At 39.3% G+C, this 23,379-nt stretch overlaps 1 protein-coding gene across 4 annotated transcripts in view; it reads right to left on the bottom strand.

Annotated features, from left to right (window-relative positions):
- Positions 1 to 3,535: 3,535 nt before the first annotated feature.
- Positions 3,536 to 23,379, bottom strand: part of LOC131234006 (dol-P-Man:Man(7)GlcNAc(2)-PP-Dol alpha-1,6-mannosyltransferase) — a 30,222-nt gene continuing 10,378 nt past the window's right edge. For 3 of the 4 annotated variants that reach the window (XM_058230953.1, XM_058230956.1, XM_058230957.1), the window contains 12 exons: positions 22,934 to 23,005; positions 17,808 to 17,871; positions 16,655 to 16,758; positions 15,462 to 15,533; positions 13,534 to 13,620; positions 13,368 to 13,435; positions 13,173 to 13,241; positions 13,016 to 13,098; positions 8,067 to 8,163; positions 5,723 to 5,788; positions 4,130 to 4,223; positions 3,536 to 3,988 (listed from right to left, as the gene is read on the bottom strand). In XM_058230953.1, coding sequence (XP_058086936.1) covers positions 3,908 to 3,988; positions 4,130 to 4,223; positions 5,723 to 5,788; positions 8,067 to 8,163; positions 13,016 to 13,098; positions 13,173 to 13,241; positions 13,368 to 13,435; positions 13,534 to 13,620; positions 15,462 to 15,533; positions 16,655 to 16,758; positions 17,808 to 17,871; positions 22,934 to 23,005 — 957 coding nt within the window. In that variant the 3' untranslated portion in view covers positions 3,536 to 3,907. The remainder of the gene's footprint in view (positions 3,989 to 4,129; positions 4,224 to 5,722; positions 5,789 to 8,066; positions 8,164 to 13,015; positions 13,099 to 13,172; positions 13,242 to 13,367; positions 13,436 to 13,533; positions 13,621 to 15,461; positions 15,534 to 16,654; positions 16,759 to 17,807; positions 17,872 to 22,933; positions 23,006 to 23,379) is intronic. The other variant, XM_058230958.1, reaches the window with a different exon arrangement.

The following is a 23,379-nucleotide window of genomic DNA, read 5'->3' as shown; positions in this document are numbered from 1 at the left end:
CTGTCCCGTGCTTATCCCTTTTTTTTAAAAAATAAAAATAAAAAATAAAAAATAAAAATAAAAATAAATAATTTCATCGATTGTTTGGACTTATGTAATCCTGATTTTGACGAAATGCCAAGTCGAAACGCACAAGATAAAATTGAAGAGGTAATTCGTGTGGCCCACAAGATGATTGGGCCAAACCTTTCACTGCCAGGACATGTTCTAGCCATGCCTTATTTGAGGAGTGGCTTGGATATTACACACGTGTGCCGTGTTGGCACACACGTTTGAATCTCTCATGCGATTAGAGTGCTGGCTCAAACTGGACTTGGTAAAAAAATCTACGGCTCTCAAGGTAGCGACACTGAGCACCGTCCAATTCAGGTACAGGCTTGCTTGACTAGGTCGATCCCCCAGTGATGGTTGATGGATGGCCCACCTTGATTTTGTTATAGAAAAAAGAATTAGGTACCTATTTACAATTTTCCATTTAGAACAAAGTGCCGTAGTTTGGGACCCACGGTGATGACAAAAGAAGGGACATTAATAGGGGTGATTCTATGGTCCGCAAAAGAATTAGTGCGAGAATCTAGGTGGCAGAATAATGTATTAATCAGGACCGTTCATCCAGATACCCCTACTGTGGATGGAAAATGGTTTAAACTACAAATTCATCAGATGGTCCCAGCCATCTGATCAGTGTCCTTCAGAATGACGGTTGTAAAAATAAGATTCCTGATAGTCCTGCTTCATTGCTAGAAAGCGAAGAAAAGTGATGGATGGGATTACCTAATACATTTGATTTTTGAGACAGCCCATCAATGATTGGTATCGTTTGGACGGATGGATGTCACGGATTAATGCATCACCCTGCCACGTATGCTTTGGAAAGATGGATCTACCATATACGGGTTCTTCCAGCCCTACCATATCATCTCACTTGGTCAAAAACCTACTTTGAAAGGCCACCTCGAGAAGATCATACCATGAGGCAACAGTTCATTCACCTTCAACAAAATATGTATAAAAAGAGGGATTCAACAAAATACGCGTGGGACCGATTCAGTGGGCCACACTATCAATGGGACACAGCTTGAAAATCTTCCAGATTTAAAGATCTTGATCAATGGCCCACAAATAGATGGTGACGTATAGATACGGTTCATATTCAACAGAAAGTATTTCCAATGTGGAAGATTTACGGGGATTCCCCGACTCTATGGCAGGCTAAACAGACCAATGGTCTGGATCAGCGAACCACGTGTCCCATGTACCGAATCCTCCAAGGTCGGGAAAGAAAAGAATAATAAGGTAAGAAGCAGGACAATGATAATGTAGCGTGGATAACAGGCAAGAAGCTTAGGGAAGTTCATGACACAAAAAGGACCTTACATGATTACACCCACATGGGGTCCCAAGTTGAACGGGTCAGCAACCTAGCTCTGACCTGATCAACGGTTCCGATCGCATCGCTGTAGATTTTTTTTTATATGATGATCCCCAGTGGCTTGAGGGTCTACCTTGGGCCCATGCCATCAGTGCTGGAGGGGTCTACCTGTGGAAAAGGCTAACCTAGACCAGAGTAAGAACCGCCACAAGGTGGAAAAGGCTACGGGCACTATGGTTGGTTTAAAAACTGAAAAAAAAGAAGAAGAGGAAAAAATCTCAACTCCACTAGATGTTTATCTGGGTGTATCAGGTTGACTACAAGACTCGATCCAACTCGACTCAATAATTAATAATTATATTAAAAAAAATATCAGGAACAGTAAAAATATATTTAATGTAGTTAGATAAGTACTAAGAAATATAAAACAACAAAGTCATGGTTAGCTGGCTGCTAAAGAGTATCCGATCATTGTATGGAGTTCACAGGTTTTGACTCCCCCTCACCCTCTTTTCTATTTTATAAAAAGGTGACACGACAAGGGGGAGTGAATCAGCCTGACTCACCACGAGTCGCCACAAGTCAACTAAGGAAGCGAGTTAACAAGTCTTCCCGAGTCACTCTCAGAACTGAATTTCATAATGCTCAAAATGTTGCTGAGTCATATAAACTCTCATAACTGAGTTTCAAGTCGAGTCAGCGAATTTTAGAACTATGAACTAGACAGATGCTAGAGTGAGAGCCATAAAGAGCAGGCCCCATTGTCATCAGTGGCAAAGTGGATGATTTATAGGGTTAGCTTGACACGGGGTTTTTGACTAGCTGGTTAGGTTCTTACAGCTGAGAGAACCACTAATGTTTTCGGTTTTGGTATCATCAGATAGGCAGCGTTAGGACATACCCGGAAATGGAGAGGGAACGGAACATTTTAACCACTGCCCGGTATGAGAACACTTGGTGACTCAAGAGCAGCTTTCATGGCATCTGCATACTGGGGCTTTGTTTTCAGATATTTACACCATGATTGGATCCTTGCATTGATGAAATCCTGAATTGGCCTTAATACAAGATGTCAGCCAAGAAAAACAAAAGGCCAATCAACGAACCACTGCTCCCTGAAGCAACCGCCTTACGATCGACCAATACACAAATTCCAAACGGAACCTCAGCACATTTCACCTTTCTGCAGGAACAAAGGTTTGGCTCCTGCCAAATGAGTACATGCACACGCACAGCCGTTCTCACTCCTGAGCATAAAGCCCCACCAGGAGACCTGTTCATTGGTCCACTCAACCAATCACACATTCTGCAATGATCAAAATAATCCTCACGGCTCTCGCTCTGATTTGGTCAGTAAAACATCATTGTCCCACGCAAGTGTATGGTCTTAGCACTCATCAATTAGGCAAAGATTCATTTGCCGTTTTTTATTTTAATATATAGGAAAGATTGATTTGTTAACTGGCTACACCTTGAATAGTTCCACTCCAATCCCCAGCTTACGTGTAATGAACATAACCATGCACCATGTGGTCCATGGGGGAGGGATGTGGATTGAGTACCATCCCCACCAGTACCTAGCTAGAGATGGACGGTCCTGTGGGGTCCACTGTGATGTGTTTTATCCAAGCCATTCATCCATTTTGACAGATGAGCCCTAAAATGGAGGCAGATGAAATGCTCGAGTGGACCACCCCACAGGAAGCAGTAGTGACAATGTAGCCCCCACCATTGAAACCTTCCTGGGGCCCACCGTGATGTTTATTTTACATCCAACCTGTTCATAAGGTCATATAGACGTGGATGAAGGGAAAACATAAATATTGGCCTGATCCAAAACTTCTGTGGCCCCAACGAGGTTTTCAGCTAACAGGCATTCAATCCCCACTGTTTCCTGTGGAGTGGTCCACTTGAGCATTCAATCTACCTCATTTTTGGCCTTATCACCTAAAATGATTTTCAAAATGGATGGAAGGTGTGGATAAAATACATAAATCATGCTGGGCCCACAGATCCCCCCACTGGACCGTCCATCTGTAGCTGGGTCCTGGTGGGGGTAGGTACCCAATCTGCGCCCATCATGGAGGGACTACTTTGAAAAAAAATAAAAATAAAATTTGTGTGACTATGAAGAAAAAGGCTGATCAGTGGGCCCACTGAGCATACAGTTCTAAGGTCAATTATTGTACATAAATTTTGGTCTAATACCTGAATGTATGTTAGTGACAGCTCAAGAAGGCTTACATGTAAAAAAGACCAACCAGCTCAAACCTTGAGGGTATACAACAAACTGGTAGCTGAGGCACATCACGAGACCTGACTCCATTTAGGCTTTAAAACAGCTCATCAAGGAACTCAGCCCATTGGCATCCTTTGAGAACAACATCCCACTCATTTTCCATGGCTTCATTAACTTAAAAACAAGTGCTGTTATTTGGAACAACCTCCACTCTCAAAAATAGACAAATGAAGCCTACCTCAGGGAATTCACCAATATCTTCTCACCCTGAGAACAGTGTGCAGGTCCCGAGCAGCTCAAGGACAGCCTGCCCATTGTGATTTGGCAACATCTTGGTTCCTCAAATTTCCATGGACAAATACCTTGGGCTCCTTCAGCTGTTACCATGAAATAATGAAAAAGACGGTCAAATGATCATGAATCTTATTTGTAATGAAATGTGGATTTGTTCTCCAAGCCACAAATTAGCATCGATGCCTTTTTAGTATTACCATAAGAAGGAGAATGGGTAAACTTACAAGGACAATTAGTGGGAATCGCATTTGCAAATAAATCTTCGAGAATCCATTGACAGCAAATAAACACTTGAACCCATCAATGCTAGAATGTTCGCTGTTACAAGAATGAGAAAAGGAAGATTAAACAATGAAGCAAAAAATGGATGTATGTGGAAGTACCAGATCAATCTACATATGCGGGTATTAAAGAATGCAAGTCTATAGAGAATCTAAACACACATGCCTACCCGTTGTTTTGGCATTGTGTTTGCATTTGGAGCACTCTTTAGAACTGAAAATTTTAGGTGGGTCCACTATGATTGTTCGTTTCTATGCATAAGCATAATAGGATAACGGATAGTGAAAGAGCCATGCAAAAGGAAGCATAAACATGAACAGGACATTTGTGATTATTGTGCATAAGCTCATGGCAAAGCAGGTTCACTTGCTTACTGAGAACTGATCACCCGCAGGCTACAGTAACACAACTTGTTTAAAGAACTGTGAAAACAATAGGCCCCACATTGAAGAACACCATTCTAGAAAATCAGGCTGATCCACTCACCAGGTGGGCCACATGTATGTTGGGACAATCTGTCAGTTGCCCATTGATTCCACGCTGTGGACCACCTGAAGAGAGACAGCCTTATTATTGTGGCAGGAATCTTCATGGTTGGGCCTACTGCTTTAATGGTACTGATGTTCTAAATAAGTGGCATGTTGAAGGTAAAGATGGAACAGTACCACAAAATGTGGTACTGTTGCCTGTTGGTGATCAGTTCTTGCAAAGCCAAGGTTGTAGATTTGCTTCCACTCCCACTTTCACTAACTTCCAGTTGTTATGTGTCCTTAGAACCCCTATAACTAGGGTTAAGGCTGGGTTAGCACTGCCCAGCCTGCTTTGGGCCAGTTTCGGGCTAAGCTCAAGGCTGTGGGTTGGACTTGGCCTGGGCCTAAGTTCTAGACTCAAGAAGTGATTAAGCTGAGACCTAAGCTTGTATCTCCCTAAAGGTCCAACAAGCAAGCCTGGCAGCCCAATTAATTTAACATTGGTGAGGTGAGCATTTTGCTGGTGGGCTTGCTCATGTGTCCTTAGGTCATAGGCTGGACCTGCACATGCCTCAGCAATATGGATATGGATATCAATAAATTGGAGCCGAAAAATGATACCAGTTTTTTGGAATACATGAGAAAATTGGCTTGTATGGATAAATTGGAGGTGACAAATGACGACATTTTTTGGGGATACATGAGAAAATTGGCTTTTTCTTTTTTCTTCGATGAATGACACAAGAAAAATGTCAAGGAACTTAAAAACCTAGTATCGTAGGTTCAGATTAAACCATCAACTACTGGTATCACATGAGTAAGGTCGCATGATAATATAGAAACTTATATTATTATATGAATATTAATTTATAAGAGCATAAAGTGTAGAAAACATGTTAGAAAATTAGGAATACATAAAAACCATCAAGTAAATATATTTAGACAGTGTTCTTCCCAAACTCCATCAAAGTACAGGTAACTTGAGACATTTATGACAAATGTCTGGTATGTCATTTTTCTCATATAAATGGACTGTCCTCGTTACATGGGAGTATGGCCACTCACTTTAGAAGGTAAGTGAAATTTCTGTACTGAAATTCTTCTATGGCAATCCCTTCTTCTTTAGAATACCTGCACTCATACAAGAGGGTTGTGGAAGTTAGGATATAACTGCGATAACAGCAGACTTAAAAATTCATACACCTTAAACTAAACAAGGAGAATTATCTTTTCAATATTCAACAAAAGTGGGTTGTCCAAAAATTTCAAAACCTGCAAAAGTGCATTACCTAGCTTATTTTATTGAATGAACATGGCTTTTCTGGTTTGCCTAGATCTTAAGCACGGGGGATCACGGCTGTATTATCATTTGGTCAGTCTTACTGCTTGTTTATTTTTCCACATAAATAGAACATCAAGCTGCCAAAAGTAAATTTTTTTATACACTAAGCACCTGGCCAACCATATATTGGCTTGCAGTTGCTTGATAGCTTGCAATGGAACATATATTGGTGTGGTGGAACATGTATGGATATTTTAAGGGTGTTAACTTGATTTTCTGCATTGGGGAAATTAAATTGCTAAACAAGTATTTAAAACAGGAGAATTATAAGCTGCTTGGGCCCCAAGTGGTATAGTACTGGTCCAGTTCTGAGTTCGTAAAAGTGAGGCCCAAGGTAAAGTTATCAAAACTGTTAATACGATAGGCCTCACCGTGGAGGCATGGATGCCTCATGCACCAAAATGGTCCAGATGGAAAGATCCCGGCTATATAATATTCGGCTTTTTTCTTAGTTTATATGTGAATCATTGCTGTATTTTCTTTCTTAACCATCTATTGTTCGCCACCTACCGAAAGATTAGGATTCTTCTGATCTACAGACTTTTGGTGCACGTGTCATCAACAGAGGGCCCATAATATCAACTGCTTGGATCACGCAACCAAGGACCCACTTAACAAACTGAAAACCCAGACACTCGTGTACAACCTTTTAGCCTGAACAATGTCCAATAAATCTTAAAAGCAGACCCATCTGTGTCTTATATATTAGGCATAAGTTAGTCTTTTCCCATTTTATTCATCCTCTTAAATTTTTATTTTTTTTTTCCCTCTACAATTTGACTTACATCCCCTAGTCATCTGCTTGAGCCTAAATTCCCTTCATATGTTCCATTACAATCACAATAATGGTCTAGCTACTACACATTATTCCATAAATACCCTTCAACAAACCTGTAGTCTTTGAACCTTATTCAAACGTATCTCCAGAAAAACTGCTCCAGTTGTGAAATGATGGGGCATTCCCATACTGTGGATCATGCAATAGAGAAAGGAATAATAATAAAAAAACACATGCACACACCCCCACACACTCACGCTGTAGTGGGATTTCACCACCTATGGGTACTCGAACCCTTGACCAGGTGTTGAAACTCCTGAGAGTCTACCACTGGAGCAAGAGCAAGGACCCAAGAATGGAATAACCTTGAGCCCAACATATTTTCTCATATCCGTGGGTTTCATCTTAAATGCTCTTTGACTTCATGATGATTTTCGAGTATATATTTTAAAAGTAGCCGGCATAGGTAGCATTTTCACCAAAAAGGAGGAGAAGAAAATTTATTTTAGGTTTCTACAGCATAAAGCTACCCTTGACCTCTTTGTAGTTACACGAGCATGGCTTGCCATCGTTCACCAATTGTTTCAGACTCTATTCCATGGTGGTAATCATTGAAACCATCAGAAGATTACCATCAAAAGGTTTGGGTTAAATAGAACCTGATTAAGAGGTTTTTTTCTAACAGATATTTCATTAAATGGTCACAACTTATTTACATTTATATAATTTTGTATGCATACTTCTCTGAGAAATTTTAGGTATCTGAAATAATCAGTCTTTTGGGTTTTCGGGACATGTAACATGAATTATAAGCAAACTGAACACATATTAAACGTCATCCTCATCCTCATCTAAGCCTTATCCCGACCAAGTGTGGTCGGCTACATGAATCCAGTTCCACCATTCCACTCTATCAAGGACCATATCCTCAGGTAAGCCATAGGTCTTCAAATATTTCCTTATTACCTCCAACCATGTCCTTTTGGAGCATAATATCAATGGTTTTGCTTTTTAGTCTCAATCCTCCAAGACCTACTTGCAAGTTGCAACTATCATACACACTACTCTTTCAAGTTTAAAAACTTAAACAAATGGATATTAGGGAATAGAGTAAGTGGCACCCTCTTGATAAGAAGGGAAAAAGAGAGGATGAAAAGTGGCACAAGCATTAATATTTCAATAATAACAAAGAAAAAGAAGCTCTTGCAGGATGGACCATGTCGATGGATTTTTACAGAAGGCACTGGTTTTACTCTAATATGTATATCACAAGTGGCAAAGAAGCATACCTCCAAGGAAAATCATTTTCACAGAAGCGAGAAATCCCATTCATTGCGGCAAAGGAGTCAATGTGAACCCACTGATAAGTTGTATTGTTAGAATGGCCTACCAAAATAGGGATTAATCAGTTGTCCCAAATACACACAACACAAATGTCAATGAAGGGGAGGGAAAATCAAAGGAATGTTCAATGTCAGGGACTCAGGATGCATTTTTTTTTTTCTTAAGAGTCAATGTCAGGATGCATATCGTTCTGAATTTTGAATTCGTTTACAGTTCAATATCAGGCCCCGGAGACTTGTAAATGCTGAAAAGTTTGGTTGAGCCTTTTGAAAATGTAATGGTAAGTCTGGTAAAGGGATGATAGTGCTTTTCTAAGCCTAAATTGGATGCATCTTTTAAACTATAAATGGATGGATTCTTTTAGAAACTGAATGCCAGAAAGGGAAAAGAATACAACCCCCTAAGGAGCATACATGAGAATTCCCCGGCTGCCACTATAGCAGCCATCTCTCCCAAACCCCACAAACTCTTTTAGGGGCTGTTTGGTAGCAAGAAAAGTTGGAGCCAAAACTGCATTGTCCAGGCTTCCAAGAGTTAGGGAAGAAGTCGGGCATTTGTTTAGAGATATCCTGGCTAGGATCCTGAGAAGATCACGGAACTCATATCTCTTTTTGACATTTAGCCAGGTCCTCTTCCTCTTTACAAGCTGTAGGTTCCTAGCGCCTGGACGCCATTTTTTCCCTCTCTTTCCCTCCCTCTTTCTGCCCATGTGTGGTGACATCTATCAATCAATGACATTCAAATCATGATTTTAGGCCCTCGGATCAAATCAAGTTTACCTAGATTGTGGGTTGCTTCAGTAAGTGGTATGGGAACGGGTATGTGGTACACAACTTCCTCCAATACGTTGTACACTAGGGGTATGATCATGTGCATCACTCCAATACACTGTGTATGCAATATAGTTTTATATATGAACTCATACTGCAATTTATATATGAAATGATGAATGTTATTGTTATAGATCCTGTGTGGTTAGTGTTATATTATAACTAAATAGATAAAGGAACAAATCTCTAATTGTAAATATAACTATGCATTAACTCAATCAATGTAACAATAAAGAGCACTAATTCGGGTCGATAAAATAGCAATCTGGATCTCCAATGACCCATAATCCAGAACATAAAACGCAGGGGGATTTCGAGTTTTAGGTAACATTGGATCGAAATCAGCCTCATTCACAGCATAGGTGGGTCACAGAGCTGAGGTGGGCTAGAACACTAAATTTTAAGGAGTCTATCTGTGATATATATATATATATATATATATATATATATATATATATATATATATATATATATATATATATATATATATATATATATTGCAAAGCCCTACTGACTTTTTTACCGAGTTGATTTTTTGTTTGTACGGTAGAAATGAGGGGAGAAGCCTGATGGATGGAGTGGATTTCACTCTGATAGCCTATTGCATAGCCCATAGCTCATGGAGCTTCGAGTATTTAGAATGAGAAGATAAGACCTAAATAGGATTTAAGAAACAACAAATCGATTTTTTCTTACCATACCAAATAGGCTTAAAAAATAAAATAAAATAAAATTTTTAAAAAAAAAAGAAAGAAAGAGAAAAAAGAAAAAAAGAAAAGAAAGATAGGAAAAAGATGAGCCTGACAAGGACAACATTGGCCTAGCCAAATAAGACCAGGATAGTCTAACTAGACAGGCTATCCGGGCTTCAACTTTTGCTGCTACCAAAAGGGTTCTTAAATAAAGTACCCAGAAACTACCATGCCCTCACTCTATTGATTGCTTGGATGGGGTGTCTAGATTTATTGTTAAATGTTCTATTGTTTCTTTCCTTCCAAATGGAGCAAAGCACCAAAAAGAAGCAAAATTGTCAAAGATTATGTCTTCACATCCTTTGATGCCACCCAAACACACCACCTAGAGATTCTTAGCATCAACCACTTCAAGCCGAATTGATTAGAGCATCATCAATAAAGTTTGGAGACAAATGGACAATGAAGGGACCTGTTATTCAATCTTTCTGTGCTCAAATACATATGACTGTAATTCACAATTTCCTTATGTCTATTTCAAAATTTCTATTGCGAACTTCTCATTGCAGCCAGCCAGCCATCCGAAAGCAATAACTCGAGGGGGACACCTTAGCACTCCACAACCAAAGCCATCTGATAGATGATGGGCAAAAAGAACAAAGAAAATAAAGAGAAGAACAGAGATTCAAGGGTTTTAAGAGAAGATGTGAAGATTAGAAGAGAAGAAGGATGTGGGAGATTGGAATAGGAGATTAGAGTAGAGGAAGGGATAGATCTCATTGGAATCAGCACTGGTGGTGGTCTTGGAACCAACACCAAGACGAGGAAGAGGAGTCAACACCTTTACCAAGGAAAAGTTCTTTCTTCAAAAGAAAATCAGCTTACAATGTGTTTCTTTCTCCCCAGGAAAACCTTAAATAAGGACACCAGGCTGACTTATCTAAAATACTTATTACAAAATACCCCCTTGCAGTAACCTTTCCTTACAAATATACCCCTGCAATAACTTCTCTTAACAGAAAGCACACGTGCACTTGTTGGGCTTAAGGGGCCCCAACCGCACCACCTAGTTGGCTCGTAAAATTGACCAGCTAGCCCGTGGAGCCACACCCCAGCCTTGGTTCTCCGCTCATAGACCTTAAGGTCCCCGTTATCTCTCCCCGATTTGTAAAAACTCGACCCCGACGAGTTGGCAGCTTGGTATCGCTCGTACAAATTCGGATTAAGATGCTGAAAATCGGAAGACGTGATCCATGTGCCATTGGAAATTGGTCTACCCTTCCATCTGACAAGGAACTTGTGATACCCGCCATCATTAGTAGACACCAATTGATTGTTGTACACATTTTCAATCTCTTCGCTCGGCTCGACTCTCTTCTGCATTGGCTCACTTGCTTTCATAGGTGTAAGGAGAATCTTCTTGCCATTAAATTTGAAGGTGCATGTGTTGGCCTCTTCATCACTAGACACCCTTCGATTATAAAGCCAAGGCCATCCAAAAAGTATATGAGAGATGTTCACTGGAACTACATCGCACCAAATGGAATCTTCATAGTAGCCTACCTTGAAATCCACCAAGCACCTCTTAGATACTGGAATGGTCATGCTATTGATCCATGTAATCTTATAAGGCTGTGGGTGGGCATCCACTGGAAATTGTAGCTTCTCAATTAGTTCTTGAGATACCACATTTGAACAACCATCAATTATCAGGTGGCATACCTTATCACCACACCTAACTCAGGTTTGGAAAAGAGTACTTCATTGCCAATCTTCGATCTCGTCCTTCTTAGGAGCTACAAGTACTCTTCGAACAACGGCCAATATTTCGTCTCTTGGGCCACATTCAGAGGTGTCTTCTTGCCGTACATCATCCTCACATGGATCTTGTTCCCTCTCAAGTTCATTATTCTCTTCCACTGCGCAAACAATGTTAACTTTCCGGGGGCAACATGCTACATAATGCCCCTTTTTTCTGCAGTTGTAGCAGTCCATGTCTTTAACATCCCTGCACGAATCACTTCCTACAACAGCCTCACCTTTATTCTCCGCCACATGTTGTCTAGACGTCTCACCATCTCCCATGTGACGTGTAGGGTTTGCAGGTACACGATTTCCGTCATTCCTTAACTCCAATCGCTCCACTTGCATCTCCAATGCATCCGCACAACGCACCAAATAGTCAATTTGATTCGCCACGCATACAAACATGTCATCCCGTTGCTCATCCGTAAATTTCCCATGGTAGGATCTACCTGTGCAAGTCGACATTGGCAAGCCTAGGCTCTGATTCCAATTTGGTGACTACAATGATGTAAATGAGAGTTTTTGGATAATTTTATATAAGGGGCAAGGGGAAAAACGAATTTCATTGGTCCAATCCTCACTTTAATCTAGTAAATTTGTGTTTTTGATAGGGCATTGCTCCTTGAATTGGACCTTGAATTCGGTGGTTATCTATGAAGTACAATCTTTCTCTTTTCCCTCATAGTTCTTGTGATTTTTATCTTCTTTAGCATCTTCTCCCTCTCTCCACATCATCTGGCCCAAGCACCAGGCCTAGATTTCAAGCCCAGGCTTTGCCCTTAGGCCATGTTTTGGGTCTAAAGCCCTGACTCTGGAGGGACAAGCAAGGTTGCCCAGCCCATTGCCACCTCTAAATCCACCCATATTGGGAAGTCGAACACTTCCAGGCACAACTGCTAATGTCATCAAATTATTTTAACTAATGGAAGAAGCCATCATAGTCAATAGTAACTAGTCATAATTTGTGGGATGTGATGCATGTAATAGAAGTATCACAAGTATGCATCTCCTAGAGAGTGAATAGAACTCCCATCATGAGGCTAGCATGAATTAAATTCCACATGAACAGTTCACCACATTTCATCATTCAAGCATGTGCATGAGATAATACAGTGAAAAGTTCCACAAACACCATGGGGACCTAAAATTGTAAAAATACGACTGTCAAAGTGTTTGTGGGATATCGTCCGGAGGTCATCCTCATCGATGTACATTGAGCATTCAACAGAAACACTTCTCTTGTCAAATCAAGATGGAATCAATAATATCAAAATAAACCTTTACCCTTATTCCAATTAAACAACAAAAAATTAACCCTGCATAAAGAAGTTAAAAGGAGTTTGAGATTCATATCAATGTTCACTAAAAAGATCTCCTTTACAGAAAATAAGCTGCAATTTTACTCTGATCCTTTTTAAGAAGAGAACTCAATGTGATTCACTACTAGATGAAATTTCCAAAAATCCCACTTGATAATATGCATTCATTTATTTAAATACACTAGGGTACTCGTTTCACTGGATACAATAGGAGGAAAAGATTGCAATTGAAAGATAATCAGCTCACCTATCTGATGCAAAGCTTTAAGAGCATAACCTCCCGGATAGTTCTCATACGATGCCATGAAAGTTATCACTGTGCATCCTAGACTAAAGTGGTCACAACATGAGTACACGGACAGATTACAAAGATTTCTAATATAAATAATGATCATTCACCCAACCTGACCACAAAAGACCCAATCATAATGAAATAAATCCACTCCCATGCTTTCTTCTTCCTGTTATTGTAGCTGAAAAGAAGAACAACTCGTAAGTATGATGATCAATAAGCACTGTAAAAATAAATTAAAAAAAGGCCTCTAAATCCCAACAAAGGATTTCTTAAAAAATCAAATAGCAACGTCTTTGGTGTATACATCCTGCTAGCTGCAATGGCTGCGGATAAGTTGAACATTGGAATTGAACCAATTATAAAACGGAGCTCCTGTGACATCAGAGCAGATGGTAACATGTACACATGTATGCATAAATAACATAACAACTAGTAAACCAACTGAACTGAATTTTGCACTACTGCAAGACCTTGTGTGGAAGCTTTGAGTAAAGTAAAACAAATGAAAAAACTGGCAGAATGTAAAGTAAGCTCCTCCTGTCAACAAACACTCCCAGCTGCAAAATGAAAAATACAATGTCAACTAATGTCTCGTCTTATTACGTATCGTTTTTTTTTTTTATACAGTTGGATGTTACAGTGACAAACTATGAATTTAAATTGCAAGTTTGACAGTGGCATATGAATATAATACAATTGCAAGTTCTGATTTCAAATACACATCTTTTCTTCTTTTTTCCTCCCCTCTTTTTACACTTTATTAGAGTGTTTGATCTTGGATGTAATTGTAGTGGGTAACTTCATTTGGTATTAAGTTCTGAAGAACATCTGAAAATTTGCACACAATTTGGTGAGAAGATGTAGACCCAGCCAAGCATTACAACTGCACTTGGGCCAGGGCAGCCAACAAATTTTCAGGCCCAGCCTGATTTGGTTTGGGTCTGGGCTGCACCAAGAACTCCATGGGCCAGGCTGAGCCCATATCTGACCAAGGGCCCAACAGGCCACCCAATCTGACTTAAATATTTGTAGGGCTTGAGTAGCTTGCCAGCAGCTGAGCTTGGCCAAAGCGGCTGGGACCTCATCCTTGCCTCAGGGACCGTGACGAGCACCCAAATGGAAACCTATTTGGCACTGCACCCTTTGAGAATGTTGTTGTAGCCTACGAAAACATGATAAACCATCTCACAAACAACTGTGTGCTAAAATTGCAGTAAGATTGTGCTAACAGCACACCTATTTACATTGGAAAAAAAGGGTCAATAGAACTGAAAGAAGGAAAACAAAATTGTAGATCCAATGGTGGACAGGTATTAGTTAGACATATGGAAATGCTAAAGGTTTTGAGCCAAAACTTAGAAGGAACTTTATTATGGAACACCAAAATTAGTTTATCTCCATAATGTGGCATTGTTTGCTCCTACAGAAACACAAACCCACTGAGGGATGCAAGGGCCCTAGGACAGAATCCATGGTGTCTGATCCCATGTAAGTCCAAATTAGATGAGGATATAAGATGTAAGAGCTTCTTGGATCTCAAGAGATGCTTCATAACAAAATCAAATTGAACTATAGTTCTCTCCATAAATGATCATTGCCAGACTTTTTCATCTGTTATGAGGGTCACTCTCCACATAAGATATGCATTGATGCAGTTAAGTCTCCATGTCTCCATGTCTCTCAGCTGTTGTCTCTAAGAGGATTTAGCATAAGTGATGTATTGATTACTTGATAGATACTGAATTCTATTATGAGCAATCTTTTTAGAGAAAGACTGTCAGAGAAACGAATTCTCGAACTTCCAACAAAACATTGCCACAATGAGGCATAGGGGGTATCATTAGCAGATTGGGATCTGCTTACAGCAAGTGCAAGCACAGTCACAGATCCAGAGTTGAGTGGTCCATGAACAAAATTCCACTCAGTCCAAATTTCACACATCATATCATGTTGAGGATATCACGTTTTCACTAACATGCTATAGCACATGGTTCCCATCCTGACATTCTAAGAGCAGTGAGACAACCAAGCATATAAAGCTCTTTATGTCCGCAATTATCTGGTCAAACATGTGGGAGAGGTTTGCAATGTGATACAACTTAACGATCACAAAACGGTCTTGTAAAATGACTCGCATGAATTGCATCCATCAAAACATACCAATGGAAAGTGCTAGGCTGAATAACAAATGAACATTTCAACAGAATTAAGGGGTCTTGTTGAATACACTATAAAAATGAATCGTAACAATCTGGAAAAGCTAACAATTACCAATGATTGAAATCATGAGGCTGTTCATTGCATGCAAGCATATGATGCATGAAATAATTCAAAACAAGGACATAAAAAGAAAATAGGATTATAAAATCACTGCAGTTGCATCACTTCTTAAACTCACCACACAGAGAGGATATGCTGAAAGCAATGAGCGGGGAAGTGCTGAAGTGAAGTACCAATGAAATGCATGTGTCTGAGCACAAATGTTAAAGCGAAACACAAATAAGATCTATCAATGCTCATAATCTAATTTCATCTGGCTCGTTTGGTGAGCTGGTTAGTATGCAACCCTTCTAGAGTGAAGATTTAGGATAAACTCCTGAATGATGCAAACAAAACATGCAAATGATCTAATTGCAAAATGTGAAAAATAGTGTTAATAATTTTTTTTTGAAAGGTTGAATACACACACACACACACACACACACACACACACACACACACACACACACACTTACATCCACATACACACCACATGGGCTCTCAAACCCATGACTTCACAGTGAAAATACAAAGTGCCTACCACTGAGCCATGAGTAATAATAAAATAAATAAATAAATAAAACAAACTAAAGCATATGAATGCTATGAGGGAACACCGGTGGACATCCAGAAAAACCACAGTTTCTGTTAATGTGTATCAAATTGAGAGAGTCAAGAAGACCTCGCAATTATATTATGATTTCCTGCAAAATAAGTGCATCCAGGAAAGGGGTGGGTGGGTTGAGACAGGAACAAATGTGTTTATTTTTAAATCACTTTTTAATTGGGTCTTGTTTATCTCATGTAACCTGTAGACACTTTGGTCATACTTGTTTCCTGCTATTGTTGCTGCTCCTGCTTTTGTTTCCTGCCATTTATGGTTACTAAGATTTCATTTGAAGACATTAGCGAGATGTGCCAGCCAGTCCTGAGCCCGGGTAGAGGGCTGATGTCAGGTGAGCACCAAATTATCATATTGCCAAGAAGTAATGAGAAAAGCCGATCCAAATAGTTGGGACAAGGCATTGATGACAATCATTTTTAATCATCACATATGCAATTCGCAGAAAAAAATTCATTTCCCTTGGGAAAATAAAATTGTCTTCAACATGGAAATATCTAAACGACATATTTGCTTGGAGAAAGAATACCAATTCTATGGAAGGCCATTGACTAAGTCATCTAGTAAATATAGGAAATGCAGTTAAACTTGTTGGAAGATTAAGGGGAGCTGTGTGAGCATTCCATTCGCATGGGACATTAAGAACTTTGTGGGACTTTTATACCACACTACTGCAAGCTGTAGCAGTTCTCTAGTTCCACAAAGGATACACCCCATTCAGAACTCCGATTTAGAACAGAGTTAAACCAGAAAACCTCCAATTCAGGCCACAATATCCTCCGCCACATGATTGTATCAACCAGTACAGAAAAACCTGCATGAAGCCACATATTGTTAGTAGATGTAAATCCAAAAGTCAGGACTTGTACGAAGGAGCGATAACTACAGTGAGGACCACTAGAGAGACAAGTGAGTTTCCAATTATAGTAAGCCTACACCAAGGGTCAGCATTCAATCCATATATTTTCGCATTGTTATGCATGAGTTAACTAGGCATTTACATGAAGAGGACCCGTGGTGCATGACGTTTGTAAATGACATGGTTTTGATTGGCAAGATAGGGGGATAGCAAAGATAGAACCATGGGGAGACACTTTAGAAGCCGACAAGAACACTATATGAAATGCAATTTTAGTAACAACAGGAGTTGAAAATGGAAGTAGTTAAGATTGATGGCCAAGAACCACAAAATGACATTTGGTCGATATGAGAACAGAGAGGTTGAAAAGGATGTTGCTCATACAATTAGAGTTGGGTGGATGAAGTGGAGATGTGCCTCTGGAGTTTTATAAGATCATGCATACCAATCACATTGAAGGGGAGATTTTACAAGACAGCTATAAGACCAGCCATGCTTTAGCCTTTATGGGACATAATGTTGGGTGGTCAATGAACATATTCATTGAATGAGTGTATGAAATGAGGATGTTGAGATGAATTAACGGAAAGCCGGGAAGGATAGAATTAGAAATGAATGCATTTGAGGGAACTTACAAGTAGCGCCATTGGGTAATAAGATGAGTAAAGTGGTTTGGCCATGTGCATCAAAGACCAAGAACTGCAATGTAAAGGAGTGAGTTGGTTCGAGTTGAAGCTATAAATAGGCAAGGCAAAGGCCTAAAAGGACATGGGTAGAGGTAGTAAGAAAAGATTCGATGACCTATGGTTTAATTGAAGATATGGTCCTCGATAAATTAGAATGACAACACAAAATTTGAGTAGCCAAGCTTAGATAATGATGATGTAAAACCAAAAGTAGGAAATAATAAATGCATTCCTGATTTTCTCATTCAACAATTAAAGTGCCATGGCCACAACAAAAGGATTGTACAAATGTCATGGCTAAAAGTCAGCAACACTAACCTACACCTATGAGAGCACTGCTGACGCAACACTTGAATGCTTCCCATAGTGAAACTGACTTTGTCTGCCATGAATTAATCCAGAGACTCAAAAACATGAAAAACATGGTACATCGTCCAGATAAATCACAATAAATGATATTTAACATGAACCATGGGAGAGATATCTAGCTATTGCCTTAATATCAGAAATACAGTACTTAAAAAGCGCCTGATGAGGGCATCAAGAGGAAAAAAACAATTCAACGCAGCTGAAAAATAAATACAGACATTCAAAGGAACTTAAAGGACTTGCTTGACTTGGAAGCATGTTGTGCCATAATGGTGGAAACTGTTACATGTCACAGCCAAGACAGTTTTTTTTTTTTTTTCAAGAAAAAAAAAAAGAAGGATCGTAATGGCCATTACAGCCCCTATCATAATGGTAATGGTGGTGTCCATTACGGTCTCTGTTACCATTATGGAATACCTAGCTTGGAAGACCAAAAAAAAAGTACAAGCTTCAGCACATGCACCATCATAAAGATAGGCTTCATTTGTATGAGTGCATGACTTAGATGGTGGGGAGAATAATGAGACAATATTTTTCTTTTATTTTATATTTTGTGCCAATGAAAGATTTCATTCACAAGCACAATAAGGATGGTTTCTTCACAAGCACAACAAGGATGTTTCTTCACAAGCACAACAATTTATCATATTTTCAACCATTGTGCCAAAGCCCAATTTGTGTGGAGTCAGTTCTTCAACCTTTTTTTGGGTTGCATGGGTACTCCATGATTCCATAGGGGATCTGATTAATGGCTGGGAAGCTGGACGTTTTTATCTGCAGGGCAATGTTTTGTGGAAAATGGTTTCATGAGGGCAAACATCAAAAGAATTGCAATGCGTGTTGGAAGCCAGAGTTGAGGGAAGTACTAGAGGCCTAGAGGCTAGAGCAGATCTAATCTATGATTGGAAGGTGTCACTATATGGCGGTGAGAAAAGGTCAACATAGAATGCAATGTGGAAGTCGCTTCCAATAGGACATTTGAAGCTTAATTTTGATGGTTGCTCTCTAAGGGATCTAGATCCTTCCAGTTTGGAAGGTGTTTTGAGGAAAAACAAAGGGGAAGATATTAATGGATTATCAACTTCTTGAAGCGAGGTGGGTTCTAATGAGGTGGATACTTAGAGAAGGGCTGTGCGATTTTCATGCCAATTTTGTACAAACCTTGTCAATGACAACACACACATCCCTAGAAGCTTGTGTTTTGTGTTCTGAAAATTAGACCCATTTAGCTTGTTATGAGGGTCGTTTTCCAAAGTTAGAGAGAGAGAGAGAGGGTAGCTGATTCCCTTGCAAAAGAACGAGTCAATGAGAGGGTCACTCAAAAATGGTTCTTTGGGCCTCTCTTTTGAATTTTTTTTTTTTTTTTCCAATAAATTTTTAATACCATTACTGGAAACTCCAAATTTAGGTTTTGATTGAAAAACTTGCCCTTTCATTACACAGTTTACATGCATTCCGGTTTAGCATAGAGTTTTGAAAATGAAACCGCATGTTAGTGGGAAATAATAAGGTGCTTATGTGGACAACTTACGCAAAGAAGTGATGCAAGATGGATGGTCGAACCTAGAATGATGTGCTGAAACTAAATAACGGATTAATTAAAGTAATCAAAACACAAAATAAAACTACTCTATCACAAAGTTAAGGAATCCAAGTAACAAAACATGTTCCAATTCAAAGCCGTAAACAATCCCGCAATGCAAATCTAACAAAATATGAGTCGATTAGGACCTAAGGAAGGTAGAACTTCCATCTAGCATAGGGATTATTCATAATTCAAAGGGATTCACTTGGTTTTAGGGTTTTGGCTAAACTAGGTTTAGGTTTAAGGTTTTAGATTCTGGGAATTGGGAATTTAGGTTTAGGAATTTGGGATCTAGGGTTGTGAGAATTAGGATTTTGAGGTTTAGGGTTGAAGGACAAGGAATAGAGATGAATAAGGAGGATGAAGCAAGAGGACCACATAACAAGGGGGTTGTCCGTACGGACAGCCATACACGTGTCCGTATGGCCGTAGGGACATGGGCTTGGGTCGGGGTAGGTTAAGTTGGGGTTGGATGGGTTAGGGCTTGCTTGAGTTGAGATTTGTATGGATTAGGGTTTGATTGGGGTGTGGTTTTGAGGAAGGCAAAAGGAGAGAAAAATAAAGAGAGATTGAGGGAAGTAGAGAGAGAGAAAAGAAAAGAAAATGGAGATAATACCTTAAAAAGGAGAAAATAAGAGAAAGATAACTGGAATCACTCTATGGCTTCACACCATCTCCATTCATATGAGGTTTTCTTGTTGCTCAAAAGCAAAAGAGAGAAATTTCATTCAATGCATAATAATGCTCCAAGGTTCACACGCCCACCCCTTTATAGACTAATTTGGATGTTTTTACAAAAAAAAAAAAAAAACTCTTATGATTCTAAAATATCCGAAATACCCCATGAATCAACTAAAACAGAAAACAACCCACAAAATAAATAAAATAACTAAGGAAATAACCAAACTAATGTCCCATGATGTCTACGGCCAAGATGGCCCAGTGATCAACGGTCTAGATGATCCAACGCTCGAAATCCAACACACCGATGAAAGCGTCCACTCAATCCAACGGTGTAAATGTGTCCAATAAGCTCATATATGCAGCCCGCATGCATCTTCTTAGTATGGGGTCTTCAAATATGCATGAACATGCATGTAGGGTTTTCCAACGCAACCATGTACTCAATCCGGGCCTCATATAATGATCATCCAACAATAGATATGTTGGAACTTGGGCCAAAGCTCTCATCCTCCTCTGGTATATTCTGAATGGTGCTTGGATGTCCTCATCAAGAGGGATAATCCTTCCTAATGTATGTCTGTTGTGTTATAAAACCTAAGAATCAATGAATCATTTATTCATCCATTGTGGATTTGCATAAAAGACTTGGGAGTAGTTCGTTGAAAAACTTGGTTTTCATTAGGTAATGCCAGATTCCATTGAAGCATTATTCGAATCATGGCATGGTGGAGGAAAAGGGGAGGTAGGAAGGAAAATATGGCGTTTGTCTCTCTGCTGGATTATGGGTGCTATGACTTGAAAGAAACAATCAGTGTTTTCGGAATCGGAAAAGTTCTCCGTGGAGATTTGCAAAGTGGCAAAGGAGCTAGTTAAGGAATGGACGATTGAAGTAGAGATTATTGGGGTTGACCAATTTTCTAATATTTGGGTAGAGTTGCAATTGGGTATTTTTTTTCTTTTCTTTTTGGCCATCCATATTCTTTTGGCTTCGGCCTTTTTTCAATAAAATTGTTGTCGTTTAAAAAAAAATGTTGTGCTTTTCAACCAAAAGTTGGAAATTCAACTATTCAAGAGTGTTATATGACTGTGTATAATGTTAATTATCTTCAAACAAAACAAATCTAGCTCCAATGAATGTTTAAAGTTCAATCTTTACTGAGGATATCAAGCGTACACCCCAAGACAACATGGTGTGTCGTAACAGTTGTTACGGGCCGTAAAGACCATTATGTAAATGTAAAGTGGGAACTGTTACGCGTTATGAGGTCGTAATGGCCATACCGGCCATTACAGAAAAAAAAAAAAATGACCCGTAACGGCCATTACAGCCCTCACAACGGCCCATTACGCCCCCTGTAAAATCCTTGCAACGGTCCATTACGAGGTTGATACGGGTTTTTTGGATTTTTTTTTTCAATGATAATAATTTTTTTTAAAAAAAAGAGAGACCGTAACAGCCGTTACGGCTCATATCGTAAAGGTAACAATAGCGACCATTTTGGCCACCATTACGGAATACCTTGCAAGGCAGTTCAGGTTGCTAGAAGAGCAGTAGCTTGAGAAGTCTGTAGTACCGAGGGAGTGACTGGACCTTCCAAGGTGGCCGAATCCAAGGTCTTTCACTGATATTTCTGTAGGTACGGATTCCAATACGGTTAATTCCAAACAAGCATTTTCAGTAGGTCTAGTAATCCGAGGTCTCCATAGTTTCCAGAAGCTCCTGATCCAAAAGATACAATTTCACGGATTCTTTGAAGATCTCATCTACCCAGTCTCCCTCTCTAAAGGCACTTTCCATAGCTTGATCAGTATCATTGTTGCCTAATTTAATTGTTATCCTCGAAGAATCACAAAGGATCATGGCTCTAACATGTCAGCTTCTCATTTGTCCAAGCCAGCAAAAAATGACCAATGTAGCATGACGTAATTGGTCAGGGAGAGTCAGTTCAGATTATTCAACTCAACCTCTTCCCCCACACCCATATAAACAGGAGCATTTAGCAGATTCAAGGAGGACATTACTAGAGATTTTTGAGAGAAGAGAGGGCTTCATTCAACTCATCTATCTCCATCACTCTACTCCTTTAGCATATTTGGTTCAGCCTATGTGCTGCAGTAACAGCTTTTGCTTTATCTCTCCATTAGTAAAGTCTGTATGGGAGACCCATCATCCATTGTGGTCGGGCGGGACGGTGGAAACAATGGTCCACTCTCTGTAACAGAAAACATCCCTTTCCACAGGACATTCATTAATATTATGTTCTTAAGTTATGTAGTCTATTCAGCCCCCTCATCTACAGTTTAAACATAGGAAGGACCACACACTTAACACCATAGTACTTGATGTCATGTACAACAATGAATTAATTCCCTTTTGAATTCAAAGTTTATGAAAGAAAAAATAATTTCAATTTAGGTTCGCAACCAGAAGAGATAGGCAGCCATTGGAAAATCCTCATGTAGCCCTAGTGACTACCCCATCCAAAATAAAAAAAATTCTAATTCCTTCTTACTTAGCAAAACAAACAAGCTTATATATATATTGAAGGAAACTAAGAAGCTAAGTAAATATGCATTTGCATAGGATGGGGAAACTTTATGTTCTGCTCAAACATTTAGTTAAGTTTGCCATTTGAGCAGCTGACAAAACTTTCAAGAATGTAGGGTGTATTAAGTCAAACATGGAAAAGATAGGATGGATAAAACCATAAGAAAGGTCATCTAGGATCAGTGGCAATTTAGCTTTATGGAATGCTTGTAAATGTTATAAATGAAAAGTGCAGGCAATTATTATAAAGATGCTTACCAGCAAAAGTTCTAAGCCTAAAGGGCCCAAGAGTAATAGGGTATCGCATCTGAATACAATTGTCGCAAGAGTCTGCCATTCACAAATCAGGGAACAATAAGTTATATACAGCATATCTATAGGCATGCATCATCTACATGTTTGCATAAAGACCATGCTTCTTCTTATAATTAATAACAAGACCGACAAAATTGCACTTCAATATCAAGCACGATATTATCTGTCCTAAATATAGAAACAACTTGAATAACTGATAATTTCAACTGGGAAAACATGATAAATGAAGTTGGACCATAATGAAAACCTATAGCAACAGCGAACAGGAATTAGGACACCAATAAGAGTGTTTATTTATTTATTACTTTTTTTTTTAATGGTTTGGCTTCCTTCCCCGCGTAAAACTGATATTGACCACAAATACTCATGCATATAATAAAATTGCCAAA

The sequence above is a fragment of the Magnolia sinica genome, chromosome 18 (genome assembly GCF_029962835.1).
Source record: "Magnolia sinica isolate HGM2019 chromosome 18, MsV1, whole genome shotgun sequence".
NCBI classification, from domain to species: domain Eukaryota; kingdom Viridiplantae; phylum Streptophyta; class Magnoliopsida; order Magnoliales; family Magnoliaceae; genus Magnolia; species Magnolia sinica.
The sequence above is the reverse complement of the archived record's forward strand: the minus strand, read 5'-3'. Positions and strand labels throughout refer to the sequence as shown.